General features: G+C 37.6%; 1 protein-coding gene across 3 annotated transcripts in view; it reads left to right on the top strand.

Moving 5' to 3' along the window:
- Positions 1-26,874, top strand: part of LOC102314140 (ALK receptor tyrosine kinase) — a 182,417-nt gene that overhangs the window by 130,287 nt on the left and 25,256 nt on the right. For all 3 annotated transcript variants that reach the window (XM_005947229.2, XM_005947228.2, XM_042214087.1), the window contains exon 2: positions 18,261-18,371. In XM_005947229.2, coding sequence (XP_005947291.2) covers positions 18,261-18,371 — 111 coding nt within the window. The remainder of the gene's footprint in view (positions 1-18,260; positions 18,372-26,874) is intronic.

Below are 26,874 nucleotides of genomic sequence, written 5' to 3'. Positions count from 1 at the left end.
GACGGTTCAGGAGAGGAAGTAGAGAAGGAGACAGAGAAGGCAATAGCACTAAGGCATAGAAGCATTAAATTGTGTTTTGGCATCCATCCATCCATCCATCCAAATACTGTTTACTTTCATGTGGACTTGACTTGTTGATTGTAGGAAAAATGTAGAAAATGCTGGCCTATATATGAATTATAGAGATCTATTTGACACCCCCAGTGAATTTTCAGGTTATGGAATGACAGCAGGAATACGCATCAGTTTTTGAATCGTTTCCTCCTGTAGGTAATACACCTCGTTTCTGAAGAAGGCACAGACAAAGCACAAAACTCTTCCTTTTACAGCTGCGTTGGATAAGATGCTATTGTGTATACTCATCGGTATACCACAACACCACACCCTACCCTGAGTGTAATTGCTGACCATGCCAGTCCCTTTATGACCACTGCGTACCCATCTTCTGATGACTGTTTCAGCAGCCAAGATCACCTGAAACTGGTTTCTGGAACATGACACTTGTCACATGTCATGTTCAGTCACCTCACCGTCACTTGATCTCAATTTAGTAGAGCACCTTCAGCATTTGGTGGTCATGCTATAATGTAAATATGTGCAAAAATCTTCCGTGCCACAAAGAATTAAGGTGTTCTGAAGAAACACCAAGTCAGTATTAGCGAGATTCACCTAATAAAGTGGCTGGTAAGTAAAAACACACAGGTCAAGGCTGAGCATGTGCTCTGTGTCTGTATAAACACACAGTGACACTTGTCTTTGTGCTGATTCAAATTTCACAAGATGTTGTTATTATATTATGTCAATTAGATTAGAAGATAATTGCCAGAGGCTGCTTTTTTATTAAATTTAATTTGAAATTTATACTTTAAAATTGGGGGAATTCTCCTCTAAATGTTTTCCACATGGAAGCATTTTTACACTTTAGGGACAGATAATAGTTGTGAGCTTAACTACAGGTCTTGCGTAGTGTTAATTGTGCCCTAGATTGACTTTTTTTTCCAAACTAAAAGATTGCTGTAATTTCTGCCTTGACTAGCTTTTCCCCACTGTACACTCTGTTCTTTCACTGCCCTCTGTCTCATCTGCTCTAGCACGGTGTACCTAACAAAATGAGCAGCTCACTTCACTGCTTAGTTCAAGCTAAAGTTAAAGTGAGAGCTAGTTACCATAGATATTACTGTCCTTGGATGCTCAGATGAAGGCCACAAGCGAAAAATGTTACCATATTGGTGAAACTAAACTTTGTCAACATTTTCCTGAAATTCTGCTCAAGATTTATGGTACGTGTTTGTCTGCGAGCATTCAGTGTAAACTGTGAAAGTGCATTATTTTTAGAGACTGACTTTTTCAAACATGTCTTTGGGCTTTTGGCCTGTTGTTTCACCTTCACAAACATTAGCATTACCTGTCACAGGATTAACATTTTTAATGTTAACCACTTGCACTCCTGGTCCTTCTAGTGGCTGGTGCATATAGTTTTTCTGAGCGATTTTCTATTTAGTTGATGTAGATTTACATTTTGGCTACCAACCCGTTTTTAATGCCTTTAAGTTCCCGTCTTTGAAGACTGTCTGTGTGTGCCACAAAGATTTTGTGAAGTCTTGTAGAGAGAGAGATGGAGAGAGAGCATGCCGTAGTTGTGTAGGTCAGATGTCAGCCCACCTCTGCAGCACTTCTGGACAGTCATTCTACACCAGTGAAAACATTAGGCTGAACATTATTAGATCTGTGTAATTGTGTTTGGGAATTTCCCGTATTATAGGGCTAGATTTGCGGGAATGTTTTAAATTGTGTACAATACCTGCAATCCTGCACTCCAAGCCCTGATTTAAGTTTTGCATGCTCTTTCTCTGCCTTGCAGCTCCTTAATTATAAGCTAACTAAATATAGAACTTATTGGAGTTGAAGATCTTAGTTGATGTTTTGAAGTCCTGCCCACAAATATCACATATCACAAAAACAGTTTCCAGAAATGGCTTTCATACATGCAAATACGGCGACATGCAAATTTGCAAAAGGATCCATTAACATCAGAGTATGTCAACAACAAACACACATATTCTCCCACACAATCACGTTTGCTGTGTCTCCCAAATCCCTTCAGCTGCTTTAGCAGAACCTCTTCTCCCCTGACAGACGTCAGACATACTCCCCACTCAGCTCAGCAAGAATGCAGCACAAACCAGACCAAATGACAGACCCAGACCGTGAGAATGTCACCATGTGAAACGAATGTTTGCATTAATATTTGATACAGAGTGAAGGCATGCTGCAAGTTTAAACAGGTGCAGCAACAGAGCAGTCACACTGTGAAAAGAATAAGAGAGACTCTAGAGAGACTGCTCCAACGGTCAACCTACCTATTAAATGATTGCACTAACTCAAAAACTCTCCATTAAATATCACTTACAGCATGCTGCAAGGAAGTGTAGTGTACCACTTCCTGCTATTCTACATTATGCTGCCTGTTATAGTATAAGATAAACCACGATGTAGGGCTTGCAGCTGCATAATGTACATTAAACAAATAAATACAAAATACGAATAGAATGTGGATTTGCTGCATAAATTCAGTAGCAAGCAAAGGCCGTTGTGAGCCTGCAATCAGTTCAAATGACTATATGGATCATAAGTGCATTACTCACGCAAGCTTTGTATTTAACCCTCTCAAGGCAGGCGTTGCAGATTTGCAACAGTTAAAAACTAACAACCTGATTACCCCACATACATATTTTATGAGTTTTTTTTACTCAGAAGCACCACTGCAGGACTCGGTTGTGCATTAGCAACAAAAAATTTAATTTGAGCCTGAGAGGGTTAAAAGAAATGCCATTGCTAATTATTCCATTTAGTATTGTGTAAATACACCACTACTCAAAAGTTTGGCATCTCTTTGAAATGCCCGTGTTTTTTTAAAGGAGAGTACATTTGTTTTAGATTAAAATATTTCCAGTAAAAGACTGATTAGAGGAGTTTCAATTAATTCTCTCCAAATAATTCATAAATTTCGATTCAATATCTTTGCAGATGTCCAGAGGCTCATTCTCACTTTTCATATTAAAAGGCTAATTTATTATTAGAAAAAAAAAACGTTTACCAGTCATTTAAGCACAACTAAAATATTTGTGCTAATTAAGTAATTAATGAAAAGACTTGTTGAGTGTCTGGAACGTTTGATTAAAGTCACAAATTGACCCCCTGAAAATAACTTTCTTTTGATTTTTGTACTTCTTAGAAATGACTGAATTTATTTTTATACAAGTATACATTACTGTTTTTTCAAAACAATATTAACTGGCAAGGAGAACAAAGAAAGGTGGCAGGCCCCAGTGGTAAACAGAGCAAAAAGATGGGTACATCAGCAATCTTGTTTGTTAAACAGAACCCTTAGAGTCCCCCTGCTGGCACCTTCATTATAGCACTCCTGAAACATAGCTGAAGAGGCAACTGCAGGGTGTACGCCTTCTAGGCAAAGTCGGAAAGAAAAACACATATTCTTCTCTACCTGTTTGTACTGTTTTGCTTCAGGATACATGTAATTGACAGTAATCAGCTGCCTCTCCAGGAACTTTCTCATCCTGTGTTTGGATAATTCTGCAGCTGGTGACTGTCGTCGCTGTTCTGAAGCCTCGGTGAGTTCAGCATTTTAGCAGCAGTAGCTCTCCACCTGTTGCAGCTTTTGGTTAGAGTGCCAGTCAAGTTTGCAGCTCATCTCCAATACAGAACAAGCATCATCATTGCCAGTTGTAGTTCAAGAACTGGAGATGGCTGATATAGAGGACTGAAACAAAAGTAAACTGACCAGCTTGCCAATAGTGAAATGACAGTCTGAAAGACCAGAGCTAGATTTAAACTTATACAGAGGCCATTGGCTCATATTATTGCCATATTCTCTCGGATAGTTCAAAAAAATAAAAATGAATCACAAAATATACGAGGGCAGCCATCCCATCATAATACCAGGATGGCCCACCCAGTTAGTCTATATGTAGAAAATGTTCCTTTGCTTATCTTAACCTTTTCAGTCTTGTATCCTAATTTAACTGATCACTATTTTTATTTTAAAAATGAATGTGATCACAAATATAGATAGGTAGATATAAGTTGCTATGAGTGGGAGAGTACCTTATAAAACACACAGTTGAACTTCGTTGCTAATGCTAATGGATTCAGAGTTTGAACTCAAATTGTGGAGCAAACAGACTAATTGTTGGGGCTGTCTTTTTATCAGTTGTTACATGTTGTATATTGCACTGAAAACTGTAGTAGTCTACACTATCAGTGCGACTCAGCATGCAAATATTGCAAAAGGGCTGGATGGTTTCTTTGAAAAAGGTTAACGTGTTTTAAAGGTGGGAAACAAGACTCAGCACAGAGTAAGCATGTTTTAAAGTGGTCAGGAGGGTGTGTGGGACACCCACTTAGACAAAGGTCCACTGAAGAAATGTCAAGGTGACAAACTGTTCAGAGACAGCAGAGATGATTTACTGGTTGTAGCTGTCCTGTAGTGGTGGAGAGTCAGTCAGAGTAAAGAGCAGGTAATAGTCAGATTTCATGTAGAAAGTGAGAGACTGCTGGTGTTAAGAGGAAGCTGAAAAAAGTGAGATGGTATATGTGTGTGCATGTGAGTTTGGGTAAAAGAAAGGGCAAACAAAAACTGGTTAAAACGTGAGAAAGGTTAAGAGTTCGACCAAATTTATTGAGTCCTGTCTCAGTTTTTAAAAGCCTGCCCGCAATACATTAACTCCAGTGATTATGGGGGTAGTGGGGAGGTGCTGTGGTAAATCATGTCCACTTTTATACAGTGGCTGCTCTTGATGGATTGTGTTTGTTAGTGGAGCCCTGTGTTGAATGCACTTGAAATAGTCAAGATATTGCTAAATTTCAGTGGGTAAAAAGAGATGGACTGTATGTCTGTTGTAATTGTGTGGCAGGATTTGATTTGCTGCTTCACGGTGCAGTTAGAGGCACTGCTAATGCCTGGCCAGTCAGCTGAGGGATTAAAAAAATGTATTTTTTTGTTTGTTTTTTCCACTTGATGCATAGCTTGCAGTATAGAGATTGACAGTCTTGCTTGGCAGCACATTTTTTTTTTTTTTTAAATTTGCTATAATTGAGTTTTATTGACACAATATGTCATAAAGTATGAAAATATGCAGGAATGTCAGATTAAATATCTCAATTATTGGGATAACGCAGGAGTTGTTTCAAGGACGGAGTTTAAAAGTGTAGCATATTATCTTTTCATCATAGATATTTCCTTATCTCATTTGTTTTGTGACAACAGAGAGCTCCAATACATGAGTTTCAGCATCTTTATGTACAAAGAAAACTTTTAACTTTTACATAATTTACATAATCAAAGTAATACTCAATTATTTTGAGGTCTTGTTAGACTAGTGTAGCAGTAGGACCTTGCATTAATTTAAATTGCAGGTATTTTTGTATGCCTCCATTACACCAAGTTTTAGAAATTAGAGGTATGAATTTTCCAGTTTATTGTCAATCAGTGTCAAATTCTGCAGCTGGCATTGCACACAAAGTGTGTTGGTGCACTAGCAGTGGTAGTTCAGAGGAGCCTCAGAAATACCCTGATGTCAACAGCTTTGACAAAATGGCACTATAATAAAGACAAGTTCATATTTCCCGCATGTACCTTCAGCCATATAATGTTTATAGCTTCTGCTGTATTTCCCACTGGAACTTGCTGTTAAAATGAAATTAGTCTGTCAGCTCATTTCAGTTCGTAAAACGTTGCTCTGATCCTTCTTATGCCTGCTATCATGTTGGACACATGTAAATGTTTGTTAAATTATGTGAAAGTCTGATGAAATCAGTGATCACCTAAAATGATTTCCTGCTTTACCCAATGAAAGAAGAGCAATTGTTCATTGGGTGATTTCACATTTTTAAACCGGTAACTCACAAAACTAAAGAAAAGATAACCCTTACAGAAATGCCAACAAAAATATCAGGAATTCCATTGAAACTGGGGAAAGGAAAGAAAAAAAATTGCTCCCAGATTGTCAAGTACGTCAGCTGCAGCACAAATCAAATGTGTCATGACAAGTTAATGCCATAAATAATTTACCAAAATGAAAATTATAATATGTGGTTGCTGCGTTTCAATTAGTTGCCACTGGTTCAATGTCCCAGATGGACTAACAGAGTTGCATCCACATGTTATTGAGTCAGTGCTGCTATGATTATGGTCTAACACAGTGCCAGTAAAAACATGAGAGATGCTGTTTTTCCCATGTTTCCTTACCTCCCTGTTGTGACACTATTTCTTAGTTGCAAAACAAAAGACAGAAGAGCTATTAAAATGAAATGGCATGTTTTTGGAAAAAGCAGAAGCCCTTAAAAGATACTTCTCATCTTCTCATATACCAGACTTAAAGAAATACTGAGGAATCACACTGGCCATTTTAAATCAGTGGTCATTTCCCATGCCTGGTGTTTAGTGTGATAAATGTATATTATAATGCAGTAGAGCAACTGTTTTTATATATGAATCCGCTGAATTAAATTTTTAACAACTGTGAAAAAGTTTTTGCTGCTTCGAGATTGCTTTGTTTTGCATATTTGTTACACTCATCAAGCTGATTTTAATGTTAGGCAAAGAAAACTAGAGTAACTACACAATGCAGTTTTAAAATAATACTGTACGCCAGATGTAACAGGACGCAAACCTTGCAAAAAGTTAAACTTCTGTCTTGTCCGTCCACAGAGTATTTTCTCAAAAGTTTTGGTGAACATCAAGATTTTTTTTTTTGGCATATGTAAAATTAGCCTTTGTGTTGTTTTTGGTCAGCAGTGGTTTTCTCTTTAGTGTCCGATGGACACCATTTTTGCCCTTTTTCTATATTATTATTGTCAGAAACAGTGACCTTAACTGAGGCAAGTAAGGCCTGCAGTTCTTTAGATGTTTTTCTGGATTTTCTTGTGACCTCCTGGATGACTCGTTGATGCAGTCTTGAGATAATTTTGGTGGGAAGGTTCACCACTGTTGGACGTTTTCTCCATTTGTGGATAATGGCTCGCACTGTGGTTTGATGGAGTCTCAAAGCCTTAGAAAAGGCTTTGTAACCCTTTCTAAGCTGTTTCCTAAGATTGCAGCATGATGTGTTTTTGAGATCTTTCAGTCTTTGCCAAGTTGTTTTTAAGTGATTTCTTGATTCACAGCTCTGGCAGTAATCAGGCCTGGGTGCGGCTAGTGATTGAAATTGAATTGAGTAAATGAAGCTATCGTTTAAAGATTGCCTTCTCTATTTACTCTGGTTATGATGATGATCTCAAACATTTAAGTGTGACAGATATGCAAAAAAATAAGAAATCAGGGAGGGAGCAAATACTTTTTCACAACACTGTACATTTAAAAAATATGATCAGATAACTAGTAGTGTCTACTGGAGGAAGAGCAAACCAGCATCTCTGTCTTTGTTCAGTGTGCCTGCTTACTCTGTTGCAATGTGTGTTGCATCGGCTGCTGTCGCTACAGTTGGTTGATTAGTGAGCAGTTAGGGACAAGAACACAGGAAGGTACCAGCAACTCAATCTACTGCCTACTTTTCATGATTCACGAGTTGACTGGTTCAAACTAGTTCTGAGCAAAGTGGCCTAAAAGCAGTTATTGTTCTTTATAAATGCTTGTTTTACTCTAATGCATTCCATCCCATAAGTGATTTGGTGATTTGAGTAGTCCCTGCAATTTGGACCTGAGTTAAAACATTCTAGTTTATATGCAGTCGTAGTTTCTATAGGGGAGAAAATAGAAAGAAAAATAAAAAGCAGAAATGTGTGAGTTCCAACCCAGTTAAATTTAACAAAACAGCTTTTATACAAACCAGGCGTCAAAGAGCTGTTAAATGAAAATCAGTTATGGCATGATTTGGCTTATGTACTATGGTCTGTTTCTATAGATATTTTCCACTCTCTAATAAAGCTAAACTGCCAATGGAGCCACTCTGATTTTAATGTTTCTGTTTTCTCAAAAATGAAACGGGTAAGAAGTATTGACTGAAATAAAAGAACAATCCAGTGGTCATTTTCAACCCACTTATGAACTGCTGGTCTGTAGTAGTGTTAAATTCCTCTTTCCTAATCACAATCCAGGATGTGCGCGTAAAGCAGGATGTTGTGCTTGCATTATAGTAGTGCTGAAACTATCATGAAAGTAGCTAACGGGGTTGTTCAGAAGGTTGCTAGATTTGTTGTTAATTACTTTTTGAAACAAATCTGCTACATTGGGACTGAGTACTAAGATACTGCACAGCGTGTGATGTTATTTATTAACCTTTATTTAACCAGGAAAATCCCATTGAGATTAAAAACCTCTTTTTCAAGGGAGACCTGGCCAAGATAGGCAGCAGCAGGTGTCTCACAGTTACAGAAATTACTCAAACACAGGCAGCAACAACACACATGCAACAATAAGTGAAAGAATACAAATAAAATAAAATAAAATTCAATAAAATTCAAATAAAAATAAATAAATAAATAAAAAAATCAGTTAAAATGACAATCAATCTAATTGAAACAGCTGCATGTTATGGACTTGGCCTCAAGGATTCGTAGTGCAGTGATTAGGGTACTTTTACATGGTATACTGTATTGTATCATAGTATATTCTGCCATACATTTTACTTTTGTAGGTAGTAATTGTTTTAGAGATTTGGTCAATGTCTTAACAGGATTTTTTCCTGCACACAAAGGTCTTTGCTTTCCATTATAAAGGAAAATTAAAGGAATTTGTAACCATTTTTAAACCATTATTTGCATCAAAATAAAATTTGGTCCACCTGAATTCACAGGATCTGCAATGAATGCACCAAAAAACACAAAATTAAAACAATAGCAGCCTGCTTTCATGTAAAGGTCTTTGAGTGCTACAGTAGAGTAGAAAAGCGCTATGTAAGAACCAGTCCATTTACCATTTACTGTGTTTATATTGTGCTACATTTCTGTTAATTAACATTTCTTTGCAGACAAATGATGTGTTTATTCACCTGACCCAAGTGCATCTCTTGGAAGCGAAATATAGTCTTTCATTCCATTCATTGTACCTGCATGATGGATGTGAATTAAACTGGAAGCACAATACTTGACAGCTGTGAGATCCCTCGCCATTTTCCCCTGTGTGCTTTTGCATACTTTGATGGTATTGCCACTTTAGAAAAACTGCATAAAGGGATAACATATCTTTAGTCTGTTATTCATATAGTTTTTTTGAATCCTTCATTACTCACTGTGTTTACTGCATGCATATCTTTGGCCAAACAGAAAGCAGTTGTGCCCTTGTGAGCTGGATGGATATGTAGACACGCTGTGCAGCAGCACGTCTAAGATGATATTGGATGAGTCACATTAGCAACCACTGCATTGTTTTTCTTGGCCTTCATGCATTATTTATACTGTAGTTTGGGGTATTTTCAAGCGGTTGAATAAGTTAGTTGCAACACAGACACAACTCTACAGCGCTCTGCCCATGAGTCATTATTGGTTAACATCACTTGTCTTAAATTCAAAGTACTTCAAAACAGCAAATGATGATCCGCTACAAGGGACAAGGGCTTCACCTTTTCATGTGCCAGACATTTGATTCATGTTTCATACCGGCCTTTTAATGTAGTGTTACCATCCATACTACATCCAGGAAACTTCAAACTGAAGGGTTAAGAGAACAGAAATGACTGGCACATGTGGGCATATGATCAGTCGTTGATTATGGAGTGCTTGATTAGCTTTTGCTGTGCATTCTGTTTGGTGGAGGATGTGATTTTAATAGTGTTTGATCATGCTCATTTAGTTGTAGGATTAGTGCAAGACTTTTTTCTTAGAATTTTGGAAAAGGAACAAAAAAAAAAGACATGCACAGTTTTTTTTCCAGTGGCCCTAATCCTCATCCGTAGTACCAAAGTGTGATCGTGATTAAAATTTGATTAATTGTGTGGCTCTAAACAGTTGTTAAGTAAGGTTAACACAGACTTGTTGCCTTAACTACATATTTACCTGTATCCCCCACAAAGGCCATTTTCAGCTTAAGAGGTTAATGAGATAAAGATGTGATATTTTTGTTACGATCAGAAGGATTCATTACTACGATAAATGTTTAACACTGATTGGTGACTGTGACTATTATTTAATGTAGTTTTACATTTAAAACATTGCCTGTCAACTGTTTGCAGTAGCAGACTTCTTCACAGAGAGGAAAAGAGAGTTGTCTCCGTACATGTTAACGGTTAGGGAGAATATGTAGAACATATTTCAGTTTACCATATTTTGTTTGTGGCTGTGTTTGTGTGTCAGCCTGTGTTTTTTACATAGTTCATCCCTACATTTGGCTGCTGGGAGATTTGCTGAAAACCCTTTGTAGTGAAGAATGAGAGCCACTGTGGGCTAGCTCAGATACAACAGGAGAGCACTGTGCATTGTTCTCTTGTTCTGTTAAAGTACTTCAGTGTGCATAAAGCACTAGCTAAAAGTAAAAATTTCCACGTCCTGTGCTAATTTTAACTTTATATTGTTTTTTCTCGAGGGTCTCTGATCTTGTGCCCTACAAAGTGGTAATCAGCTCAGTCAGTGCAATCCATGGGAAACTACAGTAATTTCTGCTTTATGATAATCACATCTTGTTCAGAGTGGGCTTTGAAACCTGCTCTTTGATGAATGATTCATATGCACACGAAATACCAAACTAGCAATTTCATTATAATCATACAGCTCAACATGTTAGTTGTCTGCAAGAGAGAAGCCACAAACTAATCAATGTGTCACTCAATAAGAACAACTCAGATCTTGCTTTCTGGGTGCTTTGATGATGTAACAAAATAGGAACCCTGACATCATGGTAAAACACTCAAAGGTATTATACAGGCTGGAGCTGGAACGATGTGAGAGGCAGGTTACATGCTGGACATGGAAATGGACTGGCACTTGTATAGTGTTTTTCTAGTCTTATTTACCACTCAAAGTGCTACAAAAACCACAAGGCACAAATCACCATGCAATCATACAGTATTTTATGCACTTTATCTACCTTCAACTAAGGCCTTTATCCATTAACCTAATGCCTTTGGGCTGTGGGAGGCAGCACAGGGAGGCACAGTGATATACATGAAGGTTCCGGTCTTGCTGTGAGGGAACAATGCTAACCAGTGCAATATCATGCTTCCCATGGTGCAGGTGGTATCCCAGGGCTAACACCGAGAGACATACAATCTCGCACTCACACTTCTCCACCTGTGTCCAGTTTATCATTACCAGTAAACCTAACGGACTTGGGTTTGGACTGTGGGAGAAGAGTACTCTGAGGAGGAAACAGCTATCAGTCTGAGCTAAATAAAAGGCAGTTTTGATTATTTTTATTTTTTATGCCTACTATCAATACTGCAACTATGTTGACAAGGTCTTAGAGCCCATCTGTGACCACCACATGGTCAGAAGTGCACTAGCCTCCTCATGCAGAAGGACTAAGGACGCTAGTGCTTGCAGAATCAGAAACTCTCACATTTGGAAACTTTTGGTAATTTCTGATTGCTTCCTCGAGACAACATCCCAGCTATCAAACTCTGGTTGAAAGGATGCCCGTAGCTTCAGTATCCATTGTGGCAGCAGAAATTGGCTTCAGCCTTAAGAATAAAATGAGATCTGATTTGAAAAGTTGTCTGTCAGCAGAACAAATGTTGCCTCTGCAGCAACCTCCCTCGGTACATTTAATTATGCTCAAGCAAGCTATCCCGTTAAGTCCACTGAGTTCACATTCGCCTGTTTAGGTACAATGGCTGTAGTGTTTTAGTGCCTCGGATGTAACTGTAGGAAAAAAAATCTTTTATCTGCTTTTTTGGGTTTTGAGAAGTAAGCTTTAGAATTTCTGTTTATCTTTTCTCTCCATGCCCTGATAAATGAAAATTATGTTCACATTTTGATCAAGTTGTTCTTGAAATTATAACCCTGTTAAATCTGCCTTGTTACATAAAAAAATGAAAATTAGAATGGCAGATATAAATGACACTGAATTTTTATGAATAATAAAGTAAAATAAAGGATAACCCATCATCAGGTGCTAGCCACTGCACCACTGTGCTGCGGTGCTTATGAGCAGCCAAATTAGCAGGCTAAACTACAATATTAAACCTAATGTTGTTTTACAAATTCTGCCATGCACACAGGATAATGTCATTAACATTTCTCTTAGAAGCTTCTGTTCTAAACAATTATTAATGCACTGGAACATCTCCTCACATTGGCATATTTACTCACTACTTGAGCTATACCAACAAAGAAGAAAAGCCCTCGTGGGATGTGTGAAAGAAATCATTCTCAGAATAAGGTTGAGATGTCTCTGAGTGTCACCAGATGTCTCAAATTGATGTTGAAAATCAACAGCTGGCATTTTTTTTACTTCTTCAATGCAAAATGCTACATGTACAGTAAAATGTGCATAAAGGAAAGAGGTCTATATAATTAAACTTGTGCTTTTCATCATTAAATTACTCATCTCATGGCCACAAACTGTTCCAGCATAGCAAATGAGAGGGGAGAACTTTTTCTCCAACTTCAGATACCACTCTGTGACTGAACAAACCATTTTCATGCATTATTTGTGAATACTGGGCTGCCTGTTCAGAGGTGTTGCTGTATGTTTGACTAGTGTAGCAAAGCTTCAAAAGAAAAAAAGGGGCTCAGTGTACAACAGCAAAATCACTTTCTTTAATGAGCATCAGGGAAGCCCAGTTGACACCTTCATTGTCATTGAGAAGCTCTTTAATCCCTGGGATAATGGTTTCACACTGAAGGCTTGTGATCCATTTCTTTGATAAAATCTTTTAAAGTTCACGTTGAGAGACAAAACAGTGCTTTACCTTACTCGCAATTCACGGTATACATGTCAAGTGAGTGGAGCATCTTCATCAGAAGGCATCCCTCTGATGGTACATCAGTGTTTGGTGTCTGGCATTGCTAGTATCTCGTCACATATTGTGAAAGCGTCTCAGCTCAATGCTAAATTTGTTACACGAACAAAGCAAGTTTTTAATGGAGATAACCTTTGATATTTCTGTAGTCACATGATCTCAGTCAGCTAGACTAAGAAAAATCTGTTAAACTGCTCAGTTTCAAATGCAGTTAGGCAAATCTTAATTATAAGATTTGCCTGTCATTATGTCAGTCATTTCTGCTCTGCAGGTAATAATTCATGCTGCTGTTTGGCTTTCAGTAATAGCTGACGAGAGGGAGAAGTGAGTTGATTTAGATTGGATCTCTCTCCAGAGAAGAGGTTGCATTTTTGGAGGTCTTAAGGGTCGGTTTCATGGGCAGCACTTTAAGTTAATAAGCTGGATCAAACAGTTGAACCAAAATCCTTGCTTGTTTACAAGACAGGGTTTATGCAAAAACATATTAATGTACCAGCATCTTATGACAAATGCAAAAAGCCTCTTAGAAACAACTCATCTCCCACTTAAAGCTTACAGCAAGCAGGGTGGGTGGCATTTTCACAAGAACACTTAGCTGTCTCTCCTTTTTTAACCCTGTTTAACCTTTGTCGCTCGTTGTTAGAATGAGACTTAAGCCTTAGGAAAACATGACACCTGTATTAATGTAGCTGAAACATTTGAGAATAATTAAGTGTCGCCATACTCCTGTTTAAAGACAGTTTAATTAGGGATGTAGTATTTGCCTTGCCTCTGTTGGTAGAGGTCTGTGAATGACTGTGTATACACACACAGCGTTTTGGGATTGGCGAGAAACGTGTGTGGAATTCGGTGAAGGTCTTAATGAAAGTCAGAGTGCTTAGTGGACATGAGGGCTCCTCTGATGGAAATCAATGTGGTCTTTTGTAGCAGGGAGAGCAGCCAATTCCAGGCCTCAGCTGCCTGATGTGGTGTTGGCAGACTTTGACGAACATTTAATGACGCGTCACTGGGCTGGACAGGTAATCGATTTATTTAGGCAGTAATGTATGTATCCCTAGGTAAATCTTTAATTAATGGGCAAAAAGATGAGGACAATTGTGATGCAGAAGGCCAAAGAGCATGAAATTCCAACAAGGTAGAAGGGTGGCTTTCTCATTTCCCTTTCAATTAGCTGTTAGTGCTTCATACTCCAGCTGTTTTGCATTACGTTTAGATATGTCTTTGTTTAGCTTGATCTTCTTTAGACAAGATCTTCCATGGCCAGGAGTTTAACTGCTTTGGTTTTTGTTTTGCAGTTAAAAGATAGGCATAAAATCCTTTACGCAACTTATTTCAGAGTATTAAAATTCTATATTCTTATATTCTGATGTGGAGAAAAAAAGAAGTGGCTTGATCGCCAGTGCAAAAAAAAGTTGGCAACATGAACTTTCTGCTTATTAATAATCTGTGGAGGAATGTTTTAATTGGTATGTGGAAGGGGTGTGTCTGATTTATGTGTCTTCAGTGCCTGCTGGCTGGATAATAGCCTTCACTGTTCAAACTAACTTTGCTATAGCGGTGAGAAGCAGAGAGCTACACAATTTTAGTGTTTAATGTTTAAATGGTCTCTTCTTGTATGTAGTAAAAGAAGAAGGGGGTTTGTGTGACAGAGGAGGATGCTAGGCATAGGACGGCCTCTAAAGTGAGCAGCTGAAAGAACAAGAAGATTGTAGAAGTTCCTAATTACCAAACATTTGGACAATTGCATTGAAACTTGGGATGATTAAGACATAGTTTCACTAATCACACTTGACTGAACCACCAGCAGCACTGCCACTACGCCCAAAGACCACATTAGCCCTCTAAAACCTTGTGTGACTGACGTATTGGAATTGTCAATTTTTTCTGAGTGCAAACATTTCACAACCATGATGATTTTAGTGAAGGCCACACCAATTTGCAGGTCTGGCTGAGCCAAATATCTACTGTCTGTATGCTTATCCTGCTTCCACTTTTCATGGGTAATTGGCTGCCTTTATGGACCCGTGCACTCCTCTGAAACAAAGGCCACAAGCGCCACATACCTCATGTACAGAACTGTTCACTCAAAACAGTTTGCTGTTCCATATGTTTCTCTACTATGTTTTAGTTCCCCATCATTAATGGATTTTTAATGTATTTCAGAATCCCCACTTTAATCTCATTAAAACAAAAGTTGTGGTTCTGGATATTTGCAATTTTAATAGTAAAAGAAATAACATGGGTGTACACAACTAAGCGAGATGTATGTTTATGCATAGGCATGTCTCACTGACAGCTTGAGTCAAGCCTCATTGATAAATCCACTAAGCATTTAAAGGATTTTAGAGTGTGGGTGGGATAGAGTTGGATTGCTCACTGAGCTGAGATCTCTCTTCTCTGTTCTTTTCTCCAACTGTGTGCACAGCAGTTCATGTGTTTGTTATGCACCTGATTTTGTGGGTTACAAAAATAATTTTCTCTGGGAATTTGTAATAGTATTGTTACAGTCATTTTAATTTATTTTAATTGAAATGGACCAAACAGATTTATAAAACTGATATATTATTTAAAGATGTACAAAAAATCATAAAAAGAGCATAGACTCACTCAGCTGCCAGACATACAGTTGTACCCTTGTTCTGACTAACGTATGAAACTTTCAGAATGCTTCAGCAAGCTCTCTTTTTTTTTTTTTTTTTTTTTTACTTAATGACATTCTGTTGGAAATTGAGAGTATGACTCTGTTCATTTACAGTGAGTTCAAAATGTATTCTGACCCCTTATTTCTTATGTATGAGGTTTTATTTCACAGAGCCTTCAGCTGTAAAAGAACATTTCTGAGCTTTGCTGGTAGAAAAATTAATTGATTAATTGAACATTGTTTAGAAAGCATGCACATTTGTTCTTCATGTCTGTGTAGATCTCAATAACAATTTGGCCAAAAGATCATTTTAGAACTGACTTTATATTACAGCCAGTGTTTATTATATTATATCAGTATCCCTGTTACTTCATTCCATCTATACCATGATGCTACTGTAGCTACTTAACTAGTTAGCTCTGGAAACAAAAATCAATCGACAGTCAATATGACGATAGCGAGGGTGAATTTATTGAGAGCAGAAATGTCTTCGCGCTTAGAAGTACAACCAAGGACTTGCTTTGACAAAAGGGCAAAGACTACATGCATAGAGGAAAAAGATGATATATAGCCTAGGAATAGTGTTACAAGAAGGGGAAAAAGGGAAATTATGCATCTTTGGTGGCTCTGTGGATGATAAAAAGAAAGAAAAACAGAATTGCGGAAGTCAGCACCTGCTGAATTGTTTGCGGTTAAGCTGGAAGCAGAGGCATGTAATCAAAGGACACAGCGAGGAGGGAAAAAAACCAACATCTACTGCTCATAAAGCATAGGTAAGGCATTATAGCAGCTGAGTTATGTGACTGGACACGGGTGTTCCATGCACAGTTGCACAATCTTTTGAAAGAGAAAATCCCTTTTCATTAAATGGACTAGAATGAGTCGTGGTTCTACATGCTGACTGCAATAAAGAATAAACACAGGGCATGTTTGCAAGTGAAAATTAACTTGAGCTCCACTGGAAATAAATTGTTGCCTTCTTGCAGTACAATTGTTACTGTATATTGATTTTTGAAAAGTTGTTGTTGTTGAAAGTTCAGCAATAATCATTTCCATTTCATGTTTTAAGGTATATTCATATAGTTTTGAGCGATAAACCCATACTTCAGAAGTCCTCTGCACAGTGGGGAGTCATGCTAGAAGGATCACTTAAGCATCACGTCAATTATCAGGCCTCTGTTACGTGGCTAGATAGAAGACACTTTTGAGTAAAAAGCAAATAAAAACTCACATGGAATGAACCAATAAATGCTAAAACAACATTGAGCCCACAATGACAGCAACTTTATGTTCTGATGAGAAAGATATTGACATCTCTGATCAAAATTCTGAACACTGTGTAGTGTGAACAACAGTCTGTAAATCATCTCTGATCATTGTCCTTGCAATGAAGCATAGTGGTGGCAGCTACTAAACTTACAGTAATTGTTCTCTGTAGCAGAGGTGTGTTGACTAGTCAGAATTAAGGGTGAACTGCAGCCAAATACAGAGGTACTTTATAGTTTACCACTCATCACTGCAGTTTCCCAAAGCATATAGCTTTAGTGGCAAGCAATTTTGGGACAAGTCCCTGACTTCAGTTGTGTTGAATAAAGCTTGGCTGAAACTGTTTCATGCAACAGCACGATGATCCCAAGGATACCTGCAAATCTGCAGTAGAATGGCTGAAAAAGAGTTAAAAACATTTATGTTTAAGACCTTACATGGTGAAATATATGTGTTATTGGTGAAGACCTTCAAAAAATCTAAACAATAGTCATATTAATGCAGTCTGCTTTAAATGTTAGTAGAAATCTTTCTGAGTAAGAAAACATGTTTAATATTATCCTGGTCTCATTTTGGCTGAAGCCAACTGTAAACTGTTTAGTGCAATGAAAGTCAGCATATACAATCAATCGCTCTTTAAGGCTCATTTGAAATGACTGCAGGATTTATGCAGGGGTCTCCTTTTTAGGCAGCAGTGTATTGGTCTGTGACTTTGTAGTAATTATCCATGGACTAAGGACAAAGTGAAAGAGGGAGAGCGTACGTGAGTGTGATGGCATCGTTGGAAGATAGGGGGTACATAAAGTGGGAGAGAAAGTTTTTGCATCTACTTTACAGTATCATGCTTCTATTCGATCTTGCAATAATTAGTCTTTGAGTTTAGAAGGTGAAAACAGAGTCAAACAAAATTAGACAAATCTGCCTACAGGTAATTATGCAGTCTATTGATATCCAATAACCAATTCATATGGCTCCTTGGACTTTCATACTATCACTCCAGTTCACTCTGTACCAAAACTGCAGATGCTTTGTTGACATAAAAGTGGTGAAGTTTACAATGGCTATTTATTTAGTGAAATGCCTCAGTGTACTTTATTATTGCTGCAGAAACTCCAGTAATAGTTGGTGATTCAACTATAAGACTTTCACTTTCCTTTTCAGCTTGTCTGAAAAAAAAAGACTCAGCCTGTACAAACGGTTCATCAAAATACTTTTTAGTTTAAAAAGGCAAGATCATACAGCGTTTACAAATTTTAATGGAGGAAGCAGACTTATGACTAAGCTGGACTAATAAAAAAAGGGAGTGCAACGTGGATGCTAAATCAGTGCCAGAAATTAAATAAACAAAGCAATGAACTGTATTTTACTGAATTTCTTAACATAGTCATTCTTTGCAGCATGTACTCTGAAAGTAAAATGAGGATTTGCTATTTTTGCAGGTGAGCCACTGAATGGTAGGACTGCTCCTGGGATTCCTAAAGGATACTGGAGCTTCTCCTGGATAGCTGAGGACAACCTCAGTTTTCCCAGTGACTCAGTTCCTATTTCCGGTAAGTGAGGTTTTGTCAGCCCTCCTCAAACAGACCACAGATCTCTGTTCCCAGTTGTCCTCAACACCTGGCGTCAGCTTTCCCTCAGCACACAGTAAATCTCTGTCTTGTCTGCTCTCTACAAGGCACAAAATTGAGATTTTGTTGAAGATAGACACGTATTTATTCTTGAATTCACACACTCAGACACACGCATCACCTGTAAGGTGTTACATTTCTTACAGGTGAAATTACAGCAGAGATGAAATGAAACAATGCATATAAAAAGATACAGTTCTACATAAGCAGTTTAATTAAGACAGTTCAAAACCTAGAAAAAGCTGGAAAGAGTTGTTTTTTTTTAATTTGATATGTGCTAATTTCAGTTGGCTGATACAATATCTTGGTTTGTTTTTTCTAAGTGTTTTTTCAAATTTTTTGCCAGTTCTTATTGTCTTTCTAACAACTATATCTTATAGCATATATGAGCAAAAGTAAACTTTTTTGTCAAAAGCACACTAGAAATAAGCTAATTCCAGACCCTGGCTGGTTAATCAGTGTGTCTCTAGTAAAAATGTACATGTAGCCAGGTTGTTTTTTGGTATAAAATAAAATGTAAAATTCTCTTCCATATAAATGTAATGGAAGAGAAATGGGACTAAAATATCTAGCATGAGTCTTTGAAGAAGGCTTAATTTTAAATAATCCATCCATAAAATGGCCAAAAAGTGTTTTTATTAATAAGTGAACTCGATGTGTAGAAATCAATTAGAACTTTGAAAAAGTTTGCTCTGAATATAAAACAGCAATGTCAAATAATGAAAATCAATTTCTTTCTCTTTGAATCCTGAAAGCAGCAAGGCGTAATGAATTACTTTTTTTTTTCAGGTTTATTTAAAATGACAAAACTGTTGAGACCTTTGAAGCTTTAATAAACATAAAAACAGATGCTGCATGTGAAATGAACTTTAAAAGACAAGTACACAGTGAAGGAAACATAGTCTTATGTACTTACAACTAAGATAGTGTATGCAATAAAACGGATATGCTTACGTGGGATATTATAATGCATGGCTTTATCTATTTTTCTTTTTTGTCATTTGATGTGGAACATGTCTTAAAAAGTCATTAACAGCATTAAACATTCAATCTTTTCATAGACATCACTAAGCCTTAAAGCTGTGTTAGTAACAGATCTGCAGTCTGTTTAAAAAAAAGAGTTTTCACAGGGCAGTTTGGACTTAAGTATACACTTACTGCCTCCATAGAACCTTAGAGGGTAAGTAATAGCCATGTGTTGATAATCACAAGAACTTCACTAACTCGTCATCAGAAAGTGTGGCCACCTGAGATGTTAAAACAATGCACTGCAAAGCAAACAATTTGCACAGGAGTGCGCTAGCCAGCAAATTCACACAAAGATCAAACCATTCTGTTTGGGATCAATTAGCATGTTAATTGTTAAAGTTTATAACAGTACCATAAGAAAAGACTAAACAAGTATGGTTCATTTGGAAGGGTAGAAAGCTTCTTTCTAAAAAGAACATGACTGCATGGCTTCATTTTGCATGCTTGCATCAAAACAAATCAGAGATTTTTGGAAAAAATGTGAGATGAGACCAAAATGGAGAGGTCTGGCATTAATCAACAAAAACACCTCCCAGCAACTGTCAGGCACAGTAGAATCAGGTGTTGTAATAGTGTGCAGAGAGCTGTGCATAAATGCAAACCTACGAACCTCAATGAACTGAAACAACGCTTCTGAAACAACGTGCCAGTTCCTCCGCAATGATGTGAAGTCCTACAGAAAACCATTCTTCAAATTGTTGAGAAGGTTGCTCTACAATCCACTTGATCACAGAGTATACTTTGTGTACTCTATACTAGTTTTAAGGCAAAAACATCTCTTTTCACATCATTGTACTTGCATATGAAGCAGTTTACTGCTTTGCTGCTGGATTGGATATACTCAGAGCTGATCATTTGAAATTAATTTCACAGACACAATTGCAATCACTATTTTGTAACTCCTGACACACATTTTAAAATCATCTCAAATATAATGTCATGTAAATCTGCTTAAGGGCCATAATTGATTAACCATTCCTTTATTTGTACATATTCTGTGTGTGACAAAGGCTAAGAGGTTTACCCACTCCACTATTCGTTCTCAAGGATCCTTCAGGACCCTTGTTAATGACTTTAATTAGTCGTGTTTTGTAAACAAGAAGAAATTAAGTGGGTTGATTTTGGCATTATGTTTAAAATTAGCTAATCATAGTTCAAAAGCAAGCTTTTAGTGGGCCAATCAAATCTGAAGAGATGGCAAGAGAGGAAGAAGAAAAGAGTCATTTTCAAGACCATCTCAATGACACTGGCCTCAAAGGTCGGTTTTCTGTGCTGAAGCCATTCTAAATGTAAAATGTTTGAATGAATAAAAAACACAGTTTCTTGCAGCTGTTGTCTTAGAGCATCAGTCAAAGCTGATGCTGAGACAGCAAACCCAAAAGTGACTTTGAAAAGTGATCTAAAGATGTCAGAGTTCAGTATTACGTCACTTGGTGTGAGCATCTGTGTAACCCTTTAGGCGCTTGTGTGCATCTTTGTCACATCAACCCATTCGCATCACTCGGAGGTGACGGCTCCAGCAAGATTTTTTTTTGCCCATTTCCAGCCATCCTGGAGGGTTGGAGGTCATCCTGTAAGTGATGATTCAAACTCCCAATAGCACCAAACTGTCACCCAGCTGTTTATGAAACACATCTTTGACAGTGGATCTCTGGGACCATGCTTCAGCTGCTCGTGGCTCTGACAGTCCACAGTGAACCTGACTGAACTGGTGTCAGTTACACAACAGATTGCCATACTGTTTTTGAATCAATCAGCCTGTCATGGACACAGCCAACTACATTTTTCTGCTATTTCATGCAATGACAGCTCTGACCTATTGTCTCTAGTATGTTAACAAGCCCAGAGAGGGTTTATTTTTATTTTTCTGTATGGTGATTAGTGAAGTGAGTTTGGCTGGAGCAGGAAGGCTTACATCTGGACAGTAAAAGCTTGATGATTACAAATGCTGATGTAGAGTAATGGTGAGCTTCAGTGAAACAAATTAAATGTTGATTGAACAGACAAGAACAAATGTACACTTTTACTAGTACTCGTTATAATGCATTGTATTCTGTCAGTATATAGGCATTCTTTCCTTCCTATTTGTTCTTTGTATTTCATTTCTTGGAGAGATTACATTTTTAAAAGCCAAAAGGAGTCATGACTCTTTGGTTCTTCTGATAAATCTCCAAGGGACTTTTAAAGATTGGCTGGTTTTATATTGTGTAACATAGCATCAGAGGGTGCTGAGAAAAGGTTTGAGAGAGGACAAGTCACAACAACATGGCACGGTGAACTTGGCTGTAGGCTGCAGCGATAGATCTCTGCTCTCCCTACAGCATCTGCTGTCCGCTGGCATTTATTACCTACCACAAAAGCCAAAAGCACAGACCGACTGGACCTACGCCACCATACTCTTCCTCTCTCGCTCTCTCTGCATCGCTGCTTCGATTAGCAGCTTTAGCTGCAAAGATACAGGGCAACTCATCTTCCTTGTTTGAATTTCAGTGCTGGTAAACTGATTTTATTTCCCCACTGTGTCAGTGATGTCAATAACGTCACAGCCCTCAGTCTTGAAGTCTTTCCTGCTGCCCATCAACATTTATGTCCTTCTTTGAAAAATGGCAGCAGGAACTGACCATAGCCATATTCTCTTTTGCTAAAACCTTCCCATATGCTGTCTTTATCACTTTAGACCTGTTCTCTTCATGGAGATGGATTGTCCTGCATCAGCTGTGCCTGCCAGCTGTAACACAGGCATTCAGATGGATGCTAGCCACTTGAGGAGTTGCTGTGCTCCACAATGGAACATCTGCCTCACTCAGCTGGTAGTGCTGTTCTTGTGTAATGAGACACAGCGCTGGAATAAAACACATTTGCAAAGGCAGAGGGTTATAAAGGATAGAGCACTGGAGCAGGTGCTTAAATGTTGCTGCCTCTTGGAGTCATATCATTTAGCCTTTCCAACCCCTACTAGTTGGTGCGCTGTTTTATTTCCACAGCTATTTAAAGTGGTGAAGTGCATGGAGTTAGGCTCCTCTGAGCATTCGTTTAGGTGTAGAAGTCATTCAAACAAATTTTTAAAAAAAAGTTCCTCCAGTGTTCATGCAAGGGATATCTGGATACATTGTAGATTCCAGGATGAGGCAAAACTATAGTTTAGTATCACATTCAAGACCCATTAGAAATTTTTTTTTATTGAGGTAACACAAAAATCACATCAAATCTTTAACACCAGCTCTTAGTATCTCGCTCCTCACGAGACTAAAACCTCATTAGTCTCACACACACTGTTTTCTGAACACTTTCCTCCCTCTTTTTAAGCCCAGACTCAAAACTCACCTATTCACATTAGCCTATTCCACATTAATTTTTCCATCCTGCTACTTTAATTTATTTTATTTATTTGCTCAACGTTTTATCCTTATTATTTTGTAAATGGTTATGTTTGTTGTTGTTATTGCTTGTGTACAGTGTCCTTGAGTGTTTTGAAAGGCGGTTTCTTAAATAAAATGTATTATTATTATTATTATTATTATTATTATTATTATTATTATTATTATTATTAAAGTGGATATTGTGTCTAATAGCTTGGAAGTAGTGAACCTACCAAGATGCTGTTTATATTAGAGCCAGAAAACCATTTAATATTGTGGCTGCACCTTCAGACTCATGAGAGGGAAAAGTGTCCACTTCTCACCTCATGCCTCATCTCCTGAACAAAAGTCACACAAAAACGTGCACAAACATGCACATTTATTCTCAATATGTTTACAATTACTTTTATGTCATCAGATTAGAAATGTGACCCTCCCATATCCGGATAACTAACAAGAGCCAGCTAAACAACATTGGTTATACGCTAACCTTATGCTAGCTAATGTTATGCATGAGTATTGTAAAAACCATACTTTCCCTGCGGCGAACAGTTTGATATTAAGCTCTGTTTTGCAATTTTAACTTATTTTATGTATTTTATGACTACTGTTCCTTTTATTAATTTTGTTTTTTGTAAGGTGACCTTGGGTTTCTGAAAGGCGCCCTCAAATAATTATTAGTATTATATTGCACAATGGTTAATTAATATGTCACATATGAGCTATTACATCTTTATTTACTCAGCATCAAAGACCAGAAGCAATAAATACACTTATAAAAACATTTCGCTTATGCCAGTGAATAGAAGCTAACAGAGGCTAACAGTAGTTAACAGCGGCAAAAACAGTGCGCTACTGTTAGTTCAGCATATGATGAACAACCTGCCTCAGTATGGCACTGAGCCATATTGGACTCCGTTCACACAGGTTTACAGCCTCTTCCAAATTAAATAAAGGCTGATGGGTTAGGGATTAATAGCTAATGTAAATGTAAAGATAGCAGCCACCATAGCTGGGATTAGGCACTTGAATAGTGAGGGATAATAAAACAAAACTCAGTTCACTGGAATCTACTGACTTTAGTGGTGAAAATTTCAAACACTTTAACTTCAAGTGGGATTGCCAAATTATTTATCCTCGTGGTCTGTGGTGCTGCCTTCTCCAGAATGTTTTAGTGTGATTTATTATTTGATTCATTTATTATGTGATATTAAACTGGTACATAGCTTGTACCAGTGTGTGAATGTGTGTGTGAATGGGTGGATGACTGGATAAGTAAAGCGCTTTGGGGTCCTTAGGGACTAGTAAAGCGCTATATAAATACAGACCATTTACCATTTACCATTTGTGGTAAAAAAAAAAACCACACCCACCAACTAAGACAGTATGCTGCTAGTTACATCCACTTAAAGACCGTCACTCTTTATGCAGCCTTTTACCTGACTTGATTTCTAAATGCTTTGTGGCAGAAAGACTTTTCAGCATCTGTTGTGTAGAAACCAGCAAATATGCAAATGGTTACTACAGTATTGCTTTTGGGAGTCAGTGGCAATTGACTTGTTGTGTCTCTGAAGGATGAGTATGTGTAGCTATAAATTGTATTTCACATCTGGCATCTGACCGCAGTCTATGCTTCTGTTGCAGCTTTATTTTTGGTTGGTCATTTGTGGGCTGCTCTAAATAATGGGACCAATTTTAAAATTGGAGTGGATAAAAACAAGGGGTCTGTCATTGGTGGAAATTCAATGACCAAATTAACAGGGTTTGCTGGCGGATGTGCTGCTGTTGTTTACAATTGCTTTGGCTTGCTATTGAATTATGAGAAACTCACAAACTGTTATGATTTTAAAAATCTACTGTAAAGCAAAGGGTTTTTTATGGGTTTGGGTTTTGCTATTTTTTTCTCTATCTGCAGAGAGTTTATTGTGAAGAACCTCTCTTGACCCCCTGCCAGCTTGTCACCTTTGTAGTTTTGAAAAGTGGATGCTATGGATGAAGCAAGGGAATAAGTTCACAAGGAATGGGTTTACTGACATTTGACTTTGATCCCTTCTAATCCGGGATCAGTAACTGTCGCATGCAGTTGAGCCAAGAAATACAGATGAGTTAACCACTTTTACCTTCATATTCCTAGCAAGTCACATCAAAAATGTTACTGTTAAAAAAGGACTTTGAAAAATACTCATTTGTTTTGGGACCAGCACTTGTTGTTTTCAAGTCAGATTAGGAAATAGAAAAAAAAAACAAACAATATGGGTTACAGATTTTTAATTTATTTCTAATCCCTGTTGCACCTTCTGTTTGTCAAAAATCACTTGCCACACATCCATTCATATGTATATATTTTACAAAAGGCTCCTGCTTGCTTGATAGGAAATTAATTTGCTTCAAATGCAAATGCCATTAAACAGTCAAATGGATACATAAATAAGCTCAGCCAGACAGAATCTCATTGTAATCAGGAAATAAACATATCCATCATGTCAATTAAAGGGTTTCATGGGGAGATTTGTCAGCACAGTTACAGCTCTCTAGCCACAAAGAGACATCCATTGTTAGATGTAATTTGCTTGATGTCTGCACTTCTGTGCAAATACAGCATCTCATATTTTTTCCCAGTATTTGATCAAATAGCGCTGCGCTGCTGGGAATTCAGTAGTTAATCTGTATAGAAAATTAAGAAGGCCGGAGTTGGCTCACATCTCTCTGACCTTGAGCTGTGTACCACAAAGCATCACTGAATCCATGCTTTGTTTGATAAGTAAGGTCAGGGTCATAATTTTGTGACAGGCTCATTAAGCAGTCACACAACATTGTTAACAGATTCAGTACCGCTGGCAACTCTGGGAATGCTCTGCTTGATTACCAGTAGCCCTAAGATTCACTCTTGTCCTTTTAGATTTTTTTTTTAATTAATTAAATATCTTTAGTACATTCAAGCACACATATATTAAATTCATTAAGATCAATTTCTGGCCTTGTTTACAAGGATCTCCTAACTTTGATTAAACTAAATTATATATGTATGGGATTTTATAACCAGCTTGCATAATTTGCTCTGATAACCTCAACTTCCTTTACAGGCTAAATAAATTACAGGAAGTAATATTGATTCTTTTGACACTGTCAAGCCATCATTGCGTAAAAAATTTAACTTTCTCATAGGTAAATTTACAATGGGTAACTAGTGACTTACTAGAGTCATTCATCAGCATCGCATTTTTTTACACTTATCATTCAAAGGTGCAAGTTCATTTATTCAATGATTAAACAGGAGGAAAAAAAATTGACTCCCCTTTGTACTGTGTAAAACTGAAACCACTGTTCCAGGTTAATAACATTTTAATGCAAATGTCTTGTGTGTATTTAGAAGCTATTTAAAATTAATCATCAGTTGATTAATCAACAGATCATGTTTTCAAGTCTGCATGGTGATTGACATTTTAAAGGCAAATTTGTTTGCTGAGTGTGGTTAACGTTGGCAGTGCTACCAAAAAGCATGTGGAAAAAAGTTTGGGCCACACCTCATAATTGTAAAATAAAATAAAAGTGTATAAAATCTAGCACCGAGCCATGCAGTCTGCCTTCACAAATATTTGTAAAAGAGAGTGACCTGTTCTAAAAAGCATGATTTGTCAAATTTCTTTTATACTTGAAATACTCCACGATAAAATGTGATATCATTGCAAAGTGAACATGTTTATGAACCATAGAAATTCAGCCATGAAGTGGCAGACCAAGGCCATGTCCACACTAATGTTTTTGTTTGAAAGCGCGTCTTTTTCTCTTCGTTTTGGCCTTCTGTCCACAAAGAGACGCCGTTTTTGGTCAAGGAAAATGCAGCGTTCTGAAAACGCTCTACAAAGCGGTTACATTTGACAATGCCGTTTTCGCATTGCAGTGTGGACAGTGAACCCGGAGCCTTTTTGAAAACGATGACACATTTTAGTCATGTGATGCAGTCATGTGACCAATTAAACTAAGATAGCGGAGGGCATTACACAGCAGTTGTTTTGTTTGCTCTCAATCTATCAATG

The sequence above is a fragment of the Haplochromis burtoni genome, unplaced genomic scaffold (genome assembly GCF_018398535.1).
Source record: "Haplochromis burtoni strain Fernald_Lab_line unplaced genomic scaffold, NCSU_Asbu1 Contig_515, whole genome shotgun sequence".
Taxonomy (NCBI): Eukaryota; Metazoa; Chordata; class Actinopteri; order Cichliformes; family Cichlidae; genus Haplochromis; species Haplochromis burtoni.
The sequence above is the reverse complement of the archived record's forward strand: the minus strand, read 5'-3'. Positions and strand labels throughout refer to the sequence as shown.